This window comes from Myotis myotis, unplaced genomic scaffold, assembly GCF_014108235.1.
Source record: "Myotis myotis isolate mMyoMyo1 unplaced genomic scaffold, mMyoMyo1.p scaffold_m19_p_2, whole genome shotgun sequence".
NCBI classification, from domain to species: Eukaryota; Metazoa; Chordata; class Mammalia; order Chiroptera; family Vespertilionidae; genus Myotis; species Myotis myotis.
Window position 1 is genome coordinate 83045379 of NW_023416324.1, and position 17232 is coordinate 83062610.

The 17232-nt window shown below is 42.2% G+C and overlaps 1 protein-coding gene across 5 annotated transcripts in view; it reads right to left on the bottom strand.

The window, feature by feature from the left end:
• The window catches only part of PHACTR1 (phosphatase and actin regulator 1), a 500199-nt gene that overhangs the window by 160186 nt on the left and 322781 nt on the right, over nt 1-17232 (bottom strand). For all 5 annotated transcript variants that reach the window (XM_036350306.1, XM_036350310.1, XM_036350308.1 and 2 more), the window contains one exon: nt 16086-16250. In XM_036350306.1, coding sequence (XP_036206199.1) covers nt 16086-16250 — 165 coding nt within the window. The remainder of the gene's footprint in view (nt 1-16085; nt 16251-17232) is intronic.

A 17232-nucleotide genomic window follows, 5' to 3' on the forward strand; every position in this document is an offset into this window, starting at 1 on the left:
ATTTCGTACATCAGACCTCTAATTTGAATATAAATCCCCACCTCACATTTTTTTGTGTCTCAGTGGCACTCCACTGTTTTAAAAAGACCATGATTTATGTCACCAGGCCCACTGATGGCATTTTTCCTGTTTCCAATTCTCGGATATCCATCTCACTGTACTTCTGCCAGCACACATGTAGGTTAAATTCCTGGAAGTTATAGCTCCTCTGAGCATGCTCTTCCTCACAGCTGTTTTTAGGAAGCATCTTCTTTTCCTGTCTGGAATCTTCTTCCTTGCCTGAACATCCTTTGCTAGATATGATGAATAGCATGGTCAAAGGTAAGTGCATTTGAAATTCTGGTTACTCTTGCCAAATTGTCCTCTGAAAAGCTTGCTCTGATTCATCCTTCCGCCAGAGCTGTAAGTGAGCGGCTGTTTCCCACTTTACTAGCTGACTCAGTGTACTTATCGATTTCTTTTATCTTTGCCCAAGCCATAGTGAAAAACAGCATCTCCCTAGTTTCAATTTGTTTTGTTTTTTTCATTACAAGTGAGGATAAGATCTTTTTATGTATATGGGGCATTTGTAATTTTCTTTGATTTGCTAGTTCATATCCTTTGCTCAATTTGTTTTGAATTGAAAAATATGAACTGGGCTACTTCCCTGAATCAAATCTGTAACGGTGACTCACTGCCTACAGGTAAAGTCTGGTCCCTAATATGACAAAAAGGGGCCTGTGATCTGGTCCCTTCTAAGCCTCCTCTTGGTTGCTCCCCTTGCCTCAAAATCGGTGGCTAAAGGAATTTCAATTTTCATGTAATTCACCTGAAATAAAGAACCATTAGGAATCATTCCTCTATTTCCTCAAGTATTTTATTTTTTCTTGTTAATCCTGTATCAGAGCCCACCTGTAAATAAGATAGCTTTACAGTTTCTGCTCGTTAATATTGGTAACAATACCAGGTACCTACCAGCTGGCCCTTATTAACGTTCTCGCTAAAGTTCAGTTATTCTGAGGGGGAAAATGCTAGACTATGAGTGGATTGCAATATTCACACCAGGATTTTAGAATAAATTACAAAATAAGAAATCAGTCCACACAGAGGCCGATGATCAGAGCTTCCCTAAGGACCATCCCAGTTCCCTGAGGAACAGACTAGCCAATGATGGAAGAGCCTAGAAACGAGCCTCTAGCCATGGTTGCCGACTGACTTCTCACTGACACACACATAACAGCACCACTCACATCTCCTATTCCAATGCTGCTGAGCACAGAGCCATCACTCGACACATCACACCACAACCTTTTCAGAAAGCAAGAGTCACAAAAACATATTCATACCCAATGTGCCCCAGAACCAGGTCTCCACCCTAAAGAAGAAAGCACAAAAAACACACAAATGCTGCCCCGGCCGATGTTTGCGGCAGGGTATTTATAATACCGTACACCCAGCTCCATCGCAGCTGGTTCAGTCATTAGGGAGGTGATGCAGCTGACCAGGAGTAAGAGTTCCACTACAACATAACACGAAGTTAAACAAGTAAAATAAAATAAGAGCAAGATAAAGTTATATTTGTACTTTGAATTAAACTATGTGAAACTATTATGAAAGAATACCCAGAAACATGTATAAATGATCAAATTTGTAAGTGTCAAGAAGGGTAACTTTTCTATTTTCAAACTTTAATGGAATGTATTATTTTTATTTTAAAAACACCTCTAAGTTGTTTTTACATTACTTGGGGGTGCAGTTGTAATGACCATGTCTAGTGACTTGTTTAGAGACATGTAGTTACATACCAGTAGCTACGATTAGAATTCAGCACACCTGAGCTCACTGGTCTTTCCAGAACCACCAGAGATGATGGACTGTGGCCATCCAGGAAGGCCCATTATTAAGACAATCTCTGGAAATATCCACCTAACCCAGATCTATCAAGTGATGCTTTGATCATTCATGAGGGAGGTGAGGAGGATCCTCCTCCTTGTAATGGCGAATTTTCTGGTAATGAATCTTCCCAGTTGTCCATGCATGAAATAGAGTTTTGTGCTACGATGGATAAACTGTATAAATTTTCGTTTTACATAGGAACATATTATTGTGGAATGACAGTTCATAGCTACTTCATAGAATCTTCATAGAAACATCTGAAAATGTAATCAGCATGATGTTCAAACTCCGGCATTAAACAACCCCTTCCTACATGCTGGGCAGCATTTAAAGGACCGTTTACAGGTGCCCTTGACAACAACACGCAGTGGTGGCAAGCAGCTTCCAACAATTTCAGAGCATCTTACAGCGCCCCCAAAACCAGGGAATGGAAGGCCCAGCAATCTGGATGGAACGGCTTCCAGGGCACACAAAGACGCTGCTATGCCATAGAAGAGACAGTCATTCTCTTCAGACTCACACTTGGTTAATTTGGGGACAAAAATAGACTAATGCTACAATAGTCTTCTGTGCCAAAATTATATCTGCATCTGAACATCATTAGCTCCCCTCTCCGACTTCTCCTCCACACAGACCTCTTACAGCATTGCTTAATTACAACTCATTGTGATTCAACAGCAAGGTCCTGTGAGGCTATCACACATGTCCTCTGTCCCCCGATCAGACTGCCACTCAAAGCAGGTTCTTCGTACACAATGCTTTCTCTCATTCCTGCGACTTCATTAATATCTCACACATTTTATATTCACACTTCACCCTCACCCAAACTCTCCCTCCAGCTAAGAAAAGGAAGAAGAAAGACCTTTAAAACTGACCTTCAAAAACTGTTTGATGCATGAGTGGCCTCACGGTCTATTTCTCTCTATTTAGGTTACTTGATATTTATTTTTGTCAAACAAGCCCCAAATCATAATTGATTCCTTGCCTAAAGTCATTCCTAAATCTCCAGCAACTCAACAAGGAAACCAACAACAACAAAATAAATCAACCAACGGAAACATAAAGGAAATGTTTTTTTTTAAGAGGCAAGTTATTATGCATCATAGAGGGATCTTTCTCTGCCTCAGGAAGGTTAGCATCAGTCATTGACATCACCAAGTTCTATCTGCAATATTATTTTTGTTAATGAGATCAGTTTTCTGAATTCAAGTGTGTTTAATACTGATCTAGCTACACATACATCTTACCCCTTTCATTCTTTGTGCTTTCCAGTCACACATAGCAGGGATATATTTCCAAGCAAAGCCCAGAAGCCTATAGGGCAGTGGTTCTCAACCTTGGCTGCACATTAGAATCACCTGGGAATCTTTTTTTAAAATCCTGGTTTCTGGGCCTCATCCTCTGGAAATTCTGTTTCTTTGTTATGGGGTGGAGCCACAACATTAGTCACAAAGAAACAGAATTTCTGGAGGATGAGGCCCAGAAATCAGGATTTAAATAAAAGATTCCCAGGTGATTCTAATGTGCAAGCAAGGTTGAGAACCACTGCTATAGAGTGAGAGAGGCTTGCATCCCAATCCTCTAGTTTCACTATTCACCAGCCAAGCGATCCCAGGCAAGTTCCTGACCCCTCCTCAGCCTCAATATTCTCATCTACTAGTATAAAACAGTACCTGTAACTGCCTCACAGGACCACGGGGGGGCCTCTGTCGCAGCTGGTTCAGTATTTGTCAGTTAGTGGGCACACCTATTAGCAAGTACCATTGTTATTCGTAGTACTAATGTGATATTATCAAGTTTATGTTAATTTAGAAAGTCAAAGGGAAAAGGTCAAAGGATGCTGGGGAAATACAAGAGACCCGGATGGATGTCTATGTTAAAGTGATCGTGGAGAAAGGAAAGCACACATCTGTAATTGGACTGAATACAGAGTAAGATCCCATAGACTTGATTCAAAGGTGGCCCTAAGTGAATGATGATCATGAACAGAGTCAGGGTGCTTGTGGAGGGAAGCCTGTCAGGGCAGAAAGGAGGCATCCCTGTAGACATACTTATTTGGGGTGACAGTGGAAGGTCGTGCAGAGGGCTGGCCTGGAGGTGGAGGCTGGATCTGCCAATGGGGATGTGTGTCCCAGTCCCCGAACTGAATGAACTTTGGAGACATCAGAACTTGAGCTGGGAGAAATGAGTGCTCCAGGACATGGGTGGGAGAGAAATAAAGAAGAATGTGTAGAACACAGAGAAGTGCTCAAGGTGAGTCCAAAGTGCTCTCCAGGCCTGGTCGTGGCACCTCACAGAGTTGCAGCAGCAGGGTGTGTGGTGCCCTCCTGGAGGGTGGGGAAGCTGGACAGGCATCTGGGCCTGCTGGTGTGGGAGCAGATGGCAGGAGCAGCCATGGACTTTGGAGAGTGAGAGGAGGGTAGAAAGAAGGGAGAGTAAATTACTGGTGGAGGAAATTGTCACTGGGACAGAACTTCCCATCAAGACATCAGTCTAAGAAGTGCAGGAGGAGGCAGGGAACAAAGAAATCCAATTCTGTAAAGATGCTAATTGACTCAAGCCCCATTCATTAATTTCACAGAAAGGCAGGCAGTTGAAGGCCATTCTAATGATTTTAAGAGTCTTGGTTCCAATGGTCCCTTCTACGTTCTCTTAGAAATTAACTGGCACTTTTCTATTTGTAAGCTGGCCTCAGGGTCTGCAGCTTGGGTCCTGGCGGCTTTGTATAGCCTGACCTGCTCCCCACCTTGCCCAGCACAGGCCTGTTTGTGCTCCCTGCCCTGGACTCCGTAGTCATGGCATCTCATTTTACTCTCAAAGACGTCTAGGGATGGGAAATAAAGCGTACAGTCATCCTGTTTACGTCTTTTTCCCTTTTTGAGCAATCTGACTTGCCACAGAGCTCTAATTTTTCCAATAGAGATGACACACACGTTGTTTCCCCAAGAACACCTCTTTGCATGCTGTGCGTGCTTCTGCCTGTGATGCAGCGAAGGGGAAACAGGAGGGAGCACTTCCTCAGGGCCATTGTGTCTGTTCACTTAGCTGTGAATTCACGGAGAGAAGGAAATACTTCAGTGAACTAACTTGTTGGAGCCCAGGAAAACACGGGATAAACTCCAGCTCCGCGGACCTGCACAGTGTGTCTGAAATCAGGCCCCGATACCCAGGATAGGAAGAAACACCACCTACATCTAAGAAACTGCATCAGGGTTGTTGTCTGGTACACACACCATTCAAAGACTGGAACTAAGGAGTCTTACTTTGGTTCTGGATGTTTGTTTTTTAATGAATTTCTAGAAAAAGAACTCATGATAGATAAAACTTAGAATTATTCTCTGCAAGGTACTATTCCAAGAGCTTTCCAGAATTAAGTTCTTTTTCAATCCTCACAACTCTGTGAGGTGCCAGCTTTATCCCTACTTTAGATGAGGGAACTAGCAGTGAGTGGAGGACCTGGCCTGAGGAACTTGGCAGTGGGTCTGCCTGGTCTGTGCTGTGACCACCGTCTCTCACTACCTTCCCGCATGGAGCTCCTGCTGAACTTAGAAGTTAGTCACCAAACACACATCTCACGATAAATGCTGGAAGGCTTGTGTCCTTTCATAGAATTAATTCTGGGAATATTGAGCCCCAAATCTAGCAACCACCTCAGAGGCCTGTGTAATTATTGTCTGCTTACCTTTCCATGCATATTTTATTTTTATATGTTATATAGACGAAAGAGATTGTGTTTCATAGAAAACATTAATGCAATGATTTTGAATGGTGTTTGCTTGGAGCCAGTATCAACTCACTCTCTTAGCCATTCGATAAGTAGTATCTGCCTTGTACATGGCATCAAGCTGGAGATGCAACAGAGATGCAAAGACAAGTGAGATGGTAACCACTGCTCTAAGGGCATTAAAGAAAGACTCATATTATGACTTCCACTGTCAGCTTTATTGATGAGCTTCTCTTTCTTCATATTTTAGCTATATACACATATGTCAGAAAAGGAAAGCCTTTTGTAATATCACCATGAAGTAGAGATGAATTATTTTTAAAACATCTGAATTATGAGTTCTCATACTCAGGGATCCGAAATGCAACATAGGTAATACAAGCATAGGCTAAATTCTGCCATCTAACTGGAAATTATTTAGCCTCTCTAAGCCTCAGTTTCTTCACCTGTCAAATGCAATTAATAACACCATGTGGGTCTGCTGGGAAATTAAAGTCAACAAGGCTTGGAAAGGGTCATGCACATTTCACATCCATGGAAAACTCAAGATGATAGTGACTACTGAAGCAATTTCTGCCTAGGTAGAAGGGAACAAGTAGCAGCTGTAGTTTTGTTACATCTTGAACAACAGTGGCAGCTGACTTCCAAAGACAGCCCCTGATGAACCATGCTCCTTGCATTCATACCCTTATTTGTCTGCTCCAACTGGGCTGCTTCTGTGACTTGTCTTAACCAACAGAATACTGCGAATGTGATACTGGGCCAGTTCTGGACCTGAGTCTTAAAAGGCCCAGCAGTATCTACTTTGGTGCTCCTGGGGGCCCTGAGCAGCCCTGCTAGAGAGGACATGGGGAGAGACCTGTGGAAAGGCTCTGAAAACACATGGAAGAGAGGGGACAGCTCTCCCCATGTTCCCCACGAGCCTCAGTGACTCTAGATGACCCTGATTCCATATATCTTCGGACACATGAGACACCACAAGAGAGGCCAGCAGAAGAACCACCCAGCTGAGCTCAGTCAATCCTCTGGTCACAGAAGATAATATGACTAAGTTGTTGTTTTAAGCCACTAAGTTTGGGGGTGTTTCATTACCTCGCAACAGATAACCCAAACAATAGTGCTGCCCAAATGACCTGAGATTCAACACACTGTCATTGAGTCTGAGATGTGCACAACTCTGATAAACTGAAAGGCAATCGTGAATGAAGGCAAGTTCTTCAAAGGCTGGACCTTCTGTTGTGTGCTGCCCTTTCCTCTCTCAGATATCATAAACAAAAGACCTCAAAAATATAGTGGCTGGCTGTGGCTGGGTGGATCGGTTGGTTGGAGTGTCATCCCAAAATGTTGTGGGTTCAATTCCCTGGTCCAGGCACATACCTAGGTTGCAGGTTTGATCCCCACATTGGGGCACATATAGGAGGCAACTGATCTCTCTCTCTCTCTCTCTCTCTCTCTCTCCCTCAGGTCAATAAACACATCCTCAGGTGAGGATTAAACAATATATAGTGGGCTGACCACCTCACTTGGGCACCCATAATGTCCAGTACTCTGCTCAATGCTGGGAGACAGAGGGGGAAAGGCAGGGTCACTGTCATTAAGGATTTTATACTCTTGACATATAGCAGAGTGATGGGTAAAGCTCACTTGGAGAGAAAACAATTACATCTTTATAACTCTTGCTCTAGGAAAGTACTAATTTTCATAGTCTTTAGCCTATACCATCTAATAAGAGGTTTTAAAAAAAGAATCAGGACCATTAAGTCGCCTTTTCTGTCTAACACCCAGATGTTCCCTTTATGGGTCCTGGTGGATACACAGGTAAGAAGATTTCTTTGCCTGTCCTTGCTCAACCTCTTTCTTAAAGAAACTGAATGCTCCAATCGCCCAAAAGGAATGTGTGTTCCAGCCAGACACTGAAAGCTATACAACTTGGTTTGATAATTTCTTATTAAAATCAGATGCTAAATAGTGCTTCAATTATTTGCATGTTTATTTTTCCTAATCTTGAGAATTGTCATTGCTGAAAAATGTGTGGAAATATATTTATTTGGCTTAACAGCCACTCTACTGATGTTTCTGTTTTCCTTGGAATGCCAAAGCCACGTTAAGGCAAATTTTGCAGCTTGACACAATCCAACTAGTCTTAAACAAACAACACTTCCCTCAAGCTCATATAGCCTTTTGGTGATTACTACATATTTCTCCTCCTTTCTAGCCAAACTTCTTCAGAGAAGAAGTCTGCTTCCTTTCCTCTGACATTTCCTCAACCATATGCTATGTGAATCCCAGCGATCCAGCTTCCCTGATACTGTTCTCCCCAAGGACACCAATGACCAGGTGTCACTGAACCCACTGGACACTTCTCAGTCCTTACCATCTTGTCAGAACCTGGTGGAGTGCACCCTCCTCCTTTTTTAAATGCTCTCCTGCTCTGGTCAGGGGATACCACTGTCCTCCCTGGCTTTCTAACTCTCCTGTGGGCTTCGTCCACTTTCTCTGTAGGTTCTGTTGTCTCTGCTTCTAGCTTATAGGCTGGTAGTCCTCAGGGTGCTGAGGCAGTTTTTCTTGCTTCCCATTTCTCTCCTTAGAGTTTTCATCCCATGACCTCAAAGATGCCCCAGGTGCCCATGACTTCCAGATCTGCATTTCCAGCCAGACTCCTCCTGACCCACTTCTCTATATCCAATGTTCCCTCCATCTTGGATGTCACAGAAACACCACAAAAGCCAGAACTCCCCAAAATAAATGATCACTTTCCCCACACACCCTCTCCTCTTCAGTGTTCCTGATGTAGTGAGTGGTACTTCCACCCATCCAACTGCTCATCGAGAAACAGAAGAGTAGCTCTTTATTCTTCTTTCATCCTCCATATCCAATCTGTAATTTAGTCTTGCTCATTCTGTCTCCTAAATATCTCTTGCAACTGTTTGCAGTCGTAAGTTCCTAGTGTCACTATTTTAGTCTATCTTCATCTCTCTCCACATTATAATCAACCACCTGCTAAGCAGTTCTCTTGTTACCAGAATCAGTAAGGACACTTAATATTCAATTTGCAATGAGGTATCCTCTTAATTCTATTACAAGTAAATTTTCTCTCATTACAGACACAATATACAGAAGTAGTTATATTAAACACTTGAAACAACATTTGGCATCACTCCAACCTTTCCCCATACTACAGAGAATAATCTTGTAAAAGGCAAGTCCCCTGATATCTTCATTAAGACACTGCATTAGGATAAAGTCTAGACTTTATAACACACTGTGGAAGACCCTTTATGAGCAGACCCTCGTCCACCTCTTTATCCTCATTTCTATCACTACTCTCTGCTCCTCCACTAACAATCCTTCCCAGGCCATAACCTCCTTTCAAACTACAGGTTGTCAATCTTTCCTTCTCTCTTACCCTGGAGCTCTCACATTCTGTTCTTTCTACCAGGACAGATGACTCTCTCTCACATTCATTCCCTACCTCCTTGGTTAAACATTCATTTCTCTAGGAACCTTTGCTGGTAACTTACAACTCAGTTGGGTTTGTCTCTTTTAACATCTTGAAGACCCTTGAAGTCTAAAAACCTAAGCGCTGACCAAGTAAATAACATTGCTTTGTTAGCATAAAAAAGGGGAACTTCAAGGGAACATTAGAGTTAGGGTACAAAGGCCTAAATCAGCTGCCTTTCAAGAACACATGGGCTTATTCATCAACGTTGTCAATCCATCAGTTTTACCTCGCTGCCTGAGTGGGAAGAATATAAATTTCCAGCACAAGAGCTATGGCAGGGATATTCCATAGGACCTAACAGTGGAACAGTTGGTCCATCCTGGATCGGAGGTAATAATCCTATTTACTAACTGTATTCTTCAATCCTATGCTATAAAAGGTTATCTAGAAAAGCTCTGATGCAAACCTTAGGGTTTGTCTGTCTCCTCTAAGAAATGCACTTCCTCAGTCACATGGCAGACTAGGAATTCTGGAGATGAGCTTCCCAGGAAGGGGATCTGGAGATGGGCTTCTAAGGAAGAGAATCTTAAAACCTAGTGGTTGCTAAAGTCATGAGTTATTGGATAAATTGATGGAAGAAATAAAGGAAGCAGGGTCTGTCCCAGAGGATAAGAAGCAGCCAAGAACTAGGTAAAATAGCTAGCTAACAGGTCAGGGTTAAGGGTTGACTCTTGTTCCACTGGGAAATTTTGGGATAAGCGGAACCTACAGCAGAAGGCCAATGAGGCAGAGGGGCCAAAGGAGAAGGCTGGAGCTCCACACTTACACGAGTACCTAAGAATCTCCTGTTGCATCAGTGTTGCATTGTACAGAAAACAGTGGACAAAAGCAAGTAGACTATTTCTGGACCCCACAATATGTACAAAGGGAACTCCTAATATAGGTCAGGCCTGGATCTTTATTTTTACTGGCAGTTGGGTGGGGCCAGTGTAAGAAGGTTTTCAATTGTGTGGCATAGTAGGAAAGGGCAATCAATTAATCCTATTTGAAAGTTGCTGCCTTATTACAATTTTACCTACGTTAGTTGGGTTTGCTAATAGCTGGAATGAAAATTTAAATACAACTTTTGATTTTCTCTGAATCAATTAAATTGCAGTGCTTTATTGGCCTAAGAATATGATGGACTGAAACATCTCAATTTGAGAAAAGAAAACACAGAGAATCTTTCCAAGGAAACATCAATTCAGCAATTAGTTGAATGTTAAAATAAAAAAGGAAAGCTCCTTTTGTTTCTTGGTTGAAAATGACAAATTAAATCAGCACAAAATTTTGCAAGTAAGTTATGTAGTTTTTTGTCTGTTAGTAGATACAGGATCTTTACCACATTTTAAATAATCTTCTGACTTCTTCCACCTACGGCACCCACTGCCATGGCTTTAGTCTGTTTTGCCTCCACTTTGAGAATCACTAATTCGATAATGCAGCTCTGTGCTCACAAGCTCCTGTGCTGCTAGTTGGTTTCTGACCACTGTTCCCCCCTACTGTTTTAAAGTTCTTTGACCTCCAGGAACTTAAATTCATTGATTTTTCTAATCTGACTCAACCCATTCCTTTCTTAGCCAATTTAAAGTCCAATACTAAAGCTGGTTAAATAGTGTTCCCGAAAAGTCATATCCAAGTCCTAACCTTCAGGACCTAGAATGTGACCTTACTTGGAAGCTAAGGACCTCTGAATGAGGTTATTCTGGTTTAGGGTGGACCCTGACTCTAATGTCTGGTGGTATTCTAAGAGAATGGAGGGATTTGAGACACAGGGAAGGCCATGTGAAGACAGAAGCAGATATTTGAGTTATGCAGCAACAAGCAAGGCACATTATGGATTGCCCAGCAGCCATCAGAGCCTAAGAGAGAGGCATGGACAGGTTTTTCCTCATAGTCTCCAGCCAAGAGGAACCAACCCTGCCAACACCTTGAGTTTGGACTTCTGCCCTCTAGAAGTGTGTGGGAATGAGTCTGACGTTCTGTGCCACTAAGCTTGTGGTGATTTATTACTCCCCTTCTCTTCTTTTTACCCATCTGGCAAAACTCCAATCCTCAACTTACCTGCTTCCTCCATAGCTGTACCTGGACAGCCAAAGCAGCTGAAACAAGTCAGCAGTGCTGTGAAGATTCATAACCATCAACCTGAAATGGGCTTACCTCTGCATGACCCCTCCTCTCCTCTTTGTGAGGAGACGACCTCACTTACTACCTAGAGAAGAAACTCAGCCACCAGAGAGGATCGCTCCCAGCTTCCTGACTCCTATCTCTGCAGCCAGCCCCACTGTTCCCTTTTCAGTGGAGGAGGGGCTCATTACTTCTGATACCAACCCTTTTATCTAGGCTTTACATCCCACCCACTCCTAACTTCTCAGCACCCTTACCTGATCTCTCTGGTCTCACACATTTTCTAACTCCTTTTCTCTCCAGGATCGTTCACATTGGCTGGTCATGATTATGTCGCTTTTATCATAAAAGTGCAACAACAAATCAGAAGGCACAGACAACCCGCTCCCAATCAAATCACACATTTGAGCCTCTGTAGACACACATGTTTTCTCCATCACCCATCCTCGTCCTATCTCTCTTCCCCATTCCACAGCCAGACTTCTCAAAGACGTAGCCTTATTTTTCCCTTTCCTTCTAATTTCTCATTCCACACTAATCTGGCATCTATTCCCAAATAATTCACCCAGAGAGCTTTTGCTAAATCATCAATGACCTCTAATGGATCAGAATCACTAAAGCCAATGGGCGTTTTTTCTATATATCACTTGACTTTATAGCACTGAACACAGTTCATTATACCCTCCTTGAAGCATTTTCCAATCCTGGCTCCATCATATCACATGCTCCTGGTTTTCCTTCCATCTCTGGAGCCCCTGCCCTTATAGCTCCTTTCCAGATTCATCTTCCTCCATCCAGTCATTAGTAATGATATTCTTCCTTTGTCTATTAGACTGTCTTTGTCTCTCTTTCTATTCTATACTTGTTCCCTAAGGATCTCATACATGGTCATCACTAATTGACATATGTATGCAAATGACCCAATATTTACATATCAGGCACAGACCTCTTCTTTGCTTTCCATATACTCAACTGCCAACTTTGGCTATCACAAGGTCAACTCAAACACATACCAAAACATGCAATCTTATCTCCCCCTCACTCCCACACTGCCCCCACGCCTCCAAACCTGTCACTCTCCCAAAATACTCATTCTGAGAAAGGCCACCTCCACATACCCTTAACCAACGTAAGAATGTCAACCGTGACACTTCTCTTTCTCCCTCCTACATCTGACCTGTCATCAAGTTCAATCACTTGTTCTTTATAACAGCACCCAAATCCATCCATTCCTACCACCAAATATTAGTCCAATTTACTATCATCTGCCAATGACCTCCTAATGGTCTATCTGCAGTCACTCACACTCTTGTCTAATTTGTTCTATTGGAAGCAGGTCTAGTGAAGGTCCAATCTTATCTCTCCAGCCTCAGCCTCATTCCATACCACACTCTCAGCTTTCCCTTCTCCAGCCACTGGTCCTTCCTACTTTCCCAGAAGGTTCATCTGCTTCTTCCACTGCAGGGATGCTGCACATGCTGGTCTATTGCTTGGGATACAAATTCCTACCCCTCCCTCAGAGGAAGTCCCCCTGATGCCTCAGACTGAGTCAAGTCTTTCATTCTCCCCAGGATCTTTCTTTCACTACCCTTATCATAGCTGTGACCTAGGCTTTCTTCTTGTGGTTTGATCATTTGCCTCTCTAGCAACACTGTGCAGGCCACAAGGGCACTGACAAGGTCTAGTTTTGCTCACAGATACATTCCAGGGCCAGGTACAGTTTCAGCATGTGGTAGGCACTCAGGGAGTTTTGCTATTGTTTTTCTTCAAGGCCATAGGTATGCAGTAAAGCTTACACACACAAAGGAAACTTGGGTACATTGTAGATTTCCAAGGCCAACCCCTGCAACTCAAAGGAAACAAAAGCACAACTTGGTGGCATCTTCACAGCTTATTCCTGCCAGGGCTATTTTTTTTTTCTAAACACAGTCCTATTTACAAAAAATGTGGATAAGTTGGCTGCAGATGACTATTTGAGGAGGCACTGCCTGTTCTATTTCACATGTTATAATCTGTTTTTGTTCCTGGGGCAGGTATAAGGATGTTTTGTGGACACCCATTGCCAATAACACAAAAGATGCTGGGCATCAGGCTAATTGCTCCCTGGGGCCTGGGCAGAGCCTCTGAGGACAGGTTGAAAAGTAGGTGGAGATCATCTCGCTGAGGACCTGTTGTTTTACGTTCTATGAGTTACTGCCCTCCTATGCTGACCGGTGATGCAGAGATGCTTCTGAGAGGAACTCTGCCCTGTAGTGCTTTGACCACCATGCAGAACTCAGCCCTGGGTCTTATGCTGAAGGCCTTTAGGACACTAGCATTCAGCTTAGAATAGGAGGGGCATATGAGCAGCATCAGACATGCAGCTCTATCTTTGAAAATTTCATATAGTAGCTATTGATGCCAAAATTGAGGAAAATCTTGAGATCATAATTTTCTAATGTAGTTTTCTTATTTCTATACAACTTGCAAAGCAATATTTGAAGGTGTTGCATATATACTGAAACACATGTCCCATATATTGAGTTACAGTAAAACTACAGTATTGAGAATTATGGCAAATTATAAATGTAACTCATTATGGAAATAATAACAGGCCAAGCATGCACTGTGTTAATGTAATTTCATGTGTTAAAAAAGCATACAATTTTAAATACAAATACATAATATAAAATGCAATATATGGACTTATTCTTTGTATTTAAAGTCATGGACATTACTGTGCATATGAAATGACATTACATACACACACAGCCAAGACAAATATATGCATTCCAGCTAAAACTGGCAAACCAATTAACATTCTCACAATTAATCAATCCTCCTGTATATCTAATATTTGATTCTTATCCATGCAAAGGGAAGTTTGTAATTCAAAGTACTGCTTAAACATATATGTAATTTATGATGTTAAACATCCTTATGTTGACAATAGTTTTCTCATTTTGGCTAAAAACTAGCACAGAAAGTCTCTCCTTTCCAAAAACAAGACATAACATTTCTGAATCCAGTTAAGTACAAGGAACACTACAGTGTAAACTATTGACTTTAAAAAACCCCCCACAAAATAGCTTCAGTTATATCATGAACCCATCCATCTATTGTGATACAGATATATTCCATAGTATGTCCTCCAGCTTCTCTAATTTGGAACCTGAATGTATCTTAAACAGAAACAACAACTACACACACATAACATTCAGCTGTCAGTTTAACTAGTTTGGCCACAGAAATCATAGAAACTTGCTAAGAATAGTTAAAAATAAGAATGATTCTTTCTCCCCAAAGAATTTTAAATGAATTTTTTTTTCAAACTTTTAATGATTCATGAGTAATTTGATGCCGCTATCCTTTGCTTAAAGAATGTATTTCATTTTGATTTCTCCTCTCCAATGCAATGGTCTAAGTGTCCTTTTCTTTGTCACCTCATGAAGAGGGGATTCACAGGAGTCACCCATTTAGACTTTCGCCTGCATGCAAATCTCTCCGTAGTGCTTGGGGAGGCATGCACGACCTACACATATACCTTAACAGATCTATGCAATGACCATGAGGTTGGAGAATGCAGTGAGGTGAATATAGAGATTTATGGAATGCAGCAGTTCGTTCTAATCTCAGGAACTAACAGGTTATATATAGCAGGGGGGCACTGGGGCTTTCATCTAAGAAACAGAGTCAGAACAGTCAGAACATGAACTGGAGATGTCTACCATGAGGGTTGTTTAAGATTCAAGACTCTTTGCAACTTTCCTATGTTTGTTATTCTCTTTCATTCCCCCAAAGCAATTAGCAGGAAAATGACTGGATCTGTGGAACAGTGTTCAGGTACAAAAAGTAGGTCATCTTCTATTTTCGTGGTTAGTTTGGGGGAGAGAAAAAGGGAAAGAGGCCAGGAAAATAGAGGAGGTGGCAATTCTGAGAAGGAGAGAGAGCAAGTTGAGTTTTTTGGAACGTAGAGGAAGAAAGAAATAAAAGTGCTGGAGTAGGCCTGGGATGACCTGGGCACATAATTAGCAAAATCAAAGCAAAACAAACAAACAAAAAATTGACACCACCCTTCTAGCATCTCCTCTAAAACAAGGTGAAATCAGAACTCCTTCACTTATCCATTACTCTCAAGCACACACTTCCTCATTTAAAAAAATCCAGTGTGCCACATGAACTCTCCACATTTTAAGTTATGTAAGGTACAATTCCTAACCCTATTTTATTCATGGGGAAACTGAGGTATAGCATTAAATAAACAGGGCAAAGGCCATGTAACTACCAAGTATCAGAGCTGGGACTTGAAGACAGGTACTCAGACTCCAGAGTCTGTGCTCTTAGCCCCTCAGTTATGCTGACTTGCCACAAGGTCCTTTGCTGTCCACTAGGCTACAAACTATAGTTATCTTTGTCACCAGTACTGCTCCATTTCTACTCTCCTGTGTTTTCCTGCCATGTCCAAGAATCACTTATTCAAGACACTTCCTCCATGAAATAACCTATCCTATCTGCCAACAACTATATATAACTTATTTTCTGCTGTGTGTTGATTTTTACTGGAACCATGAAAAGAAGGATGAAAAATAAGAAATGGATTGTCAATGCTAGACTGAAAGCATTCAATTATAGAAAAGGTAGAGGTGTAAGTGCAGATGTTTATAGATCATATAAAAGTGGTTCTTTAAAAACACCCCCACCCCTGAGACACAAGAAAACACACAGAATCTAAAAGCCAGCCTCAACCATATGGAATAATTATTAGAGACAAGAGCAATTCTAAGGCTTGATTTTTTTCCTTTGGTTCCGACAGCCTACAGTAATTAAAGTCTCCTAATTAACACACACGGTGGAAGTCAACAAAAGCCCAGTGAGAAATGAAGGAAAAAATAATCTTACCTGCAGATGTGTGCTTGAACTTTTCGCTTTTCTTCTTCCTCCATTTCCAAGGCTTGAAAATCCTTCCCAGGTTGGCAAACTTACTTCTCCTCCGGATGGGTGGGGTATGGGTCCCTGGGACGAGGGAGTCAGAGCGCATCGCCGCCAGCCTCTCCACTTCCTCAGCTTGTTTTTCCCAAGAAAACGATGAAAATAGAGAGAGGGAAAAAAAAGTGTTAAAATGGGAGCCTCACAGATGGCCAGCGTTTTCCATGGTTACAGATAACAGAAGCCACATGACTGAAGTTCCGTTTCTCTTTTCGTCTTTTTGTAATGGAAGTCATGCCAACACACTCCAAAGGCCAGGGACAGTGAGCCAAATCCTAGGGATTCAAAGACCCTAACCAAACTTGCCTAACCTTAACCCAGACATGGGGGAGGAGGAGGAGCAGCAGAGCCCTCCTGACACACCAGAGACTCCCCACACAGCAGGGAGGCATCGGAAGAGTCAAATGACAGTCAGTGTAACTACTGGCCCAGCAATTTCTCAAATAAGACTTGGCAGATGCCATCACTATAACACCGTCTGCTGAGAAAAGAGGGAGAAAACGTTTATCAACTGCCTATTCCAGTGCCAACGTGCCACCACCCACGGCTCTCTAGCCTACTGCCCGCTCACCCAGCCCTGCGGGAGCACTGGGCTCTGTTGAGTGGCTCCACCTTAGGGTTGCTGACTGATTTTAGAGTGCTCGCCATTTGTTAGATTCTATAATTGCCTTGACTCCTCTAGTTTTTTTGTTTCTGCTTTAATTTATGAAAGAAGATTCTTAGAACTTGAAAGCTGAGAGTGACTTTAGGGACCACCTAGACTACTCCCAAGAACTTTACATTTGAGGACACTCAAACCTGTAATGCTTAGTGGGGGCCCTTCGTTTAAGGCCACAGTCATCCTGACCTCTTTTATAACTTGGAATGAAACAAATTCTTTTCCAACTTACATGATCATGTACACATCCCAGTGAGGTAAATATACTGCAACTTGAATTTTTGAGACAGGAATAATCAGAGAAAATAACCTCCTTGACAAAAATCAAGGGGGTACAAAGGAGTCACCTTTGCAGAAAGTCAAATTATATACCTAAAGCTGTGGGCAATCCCAAACCCTCTG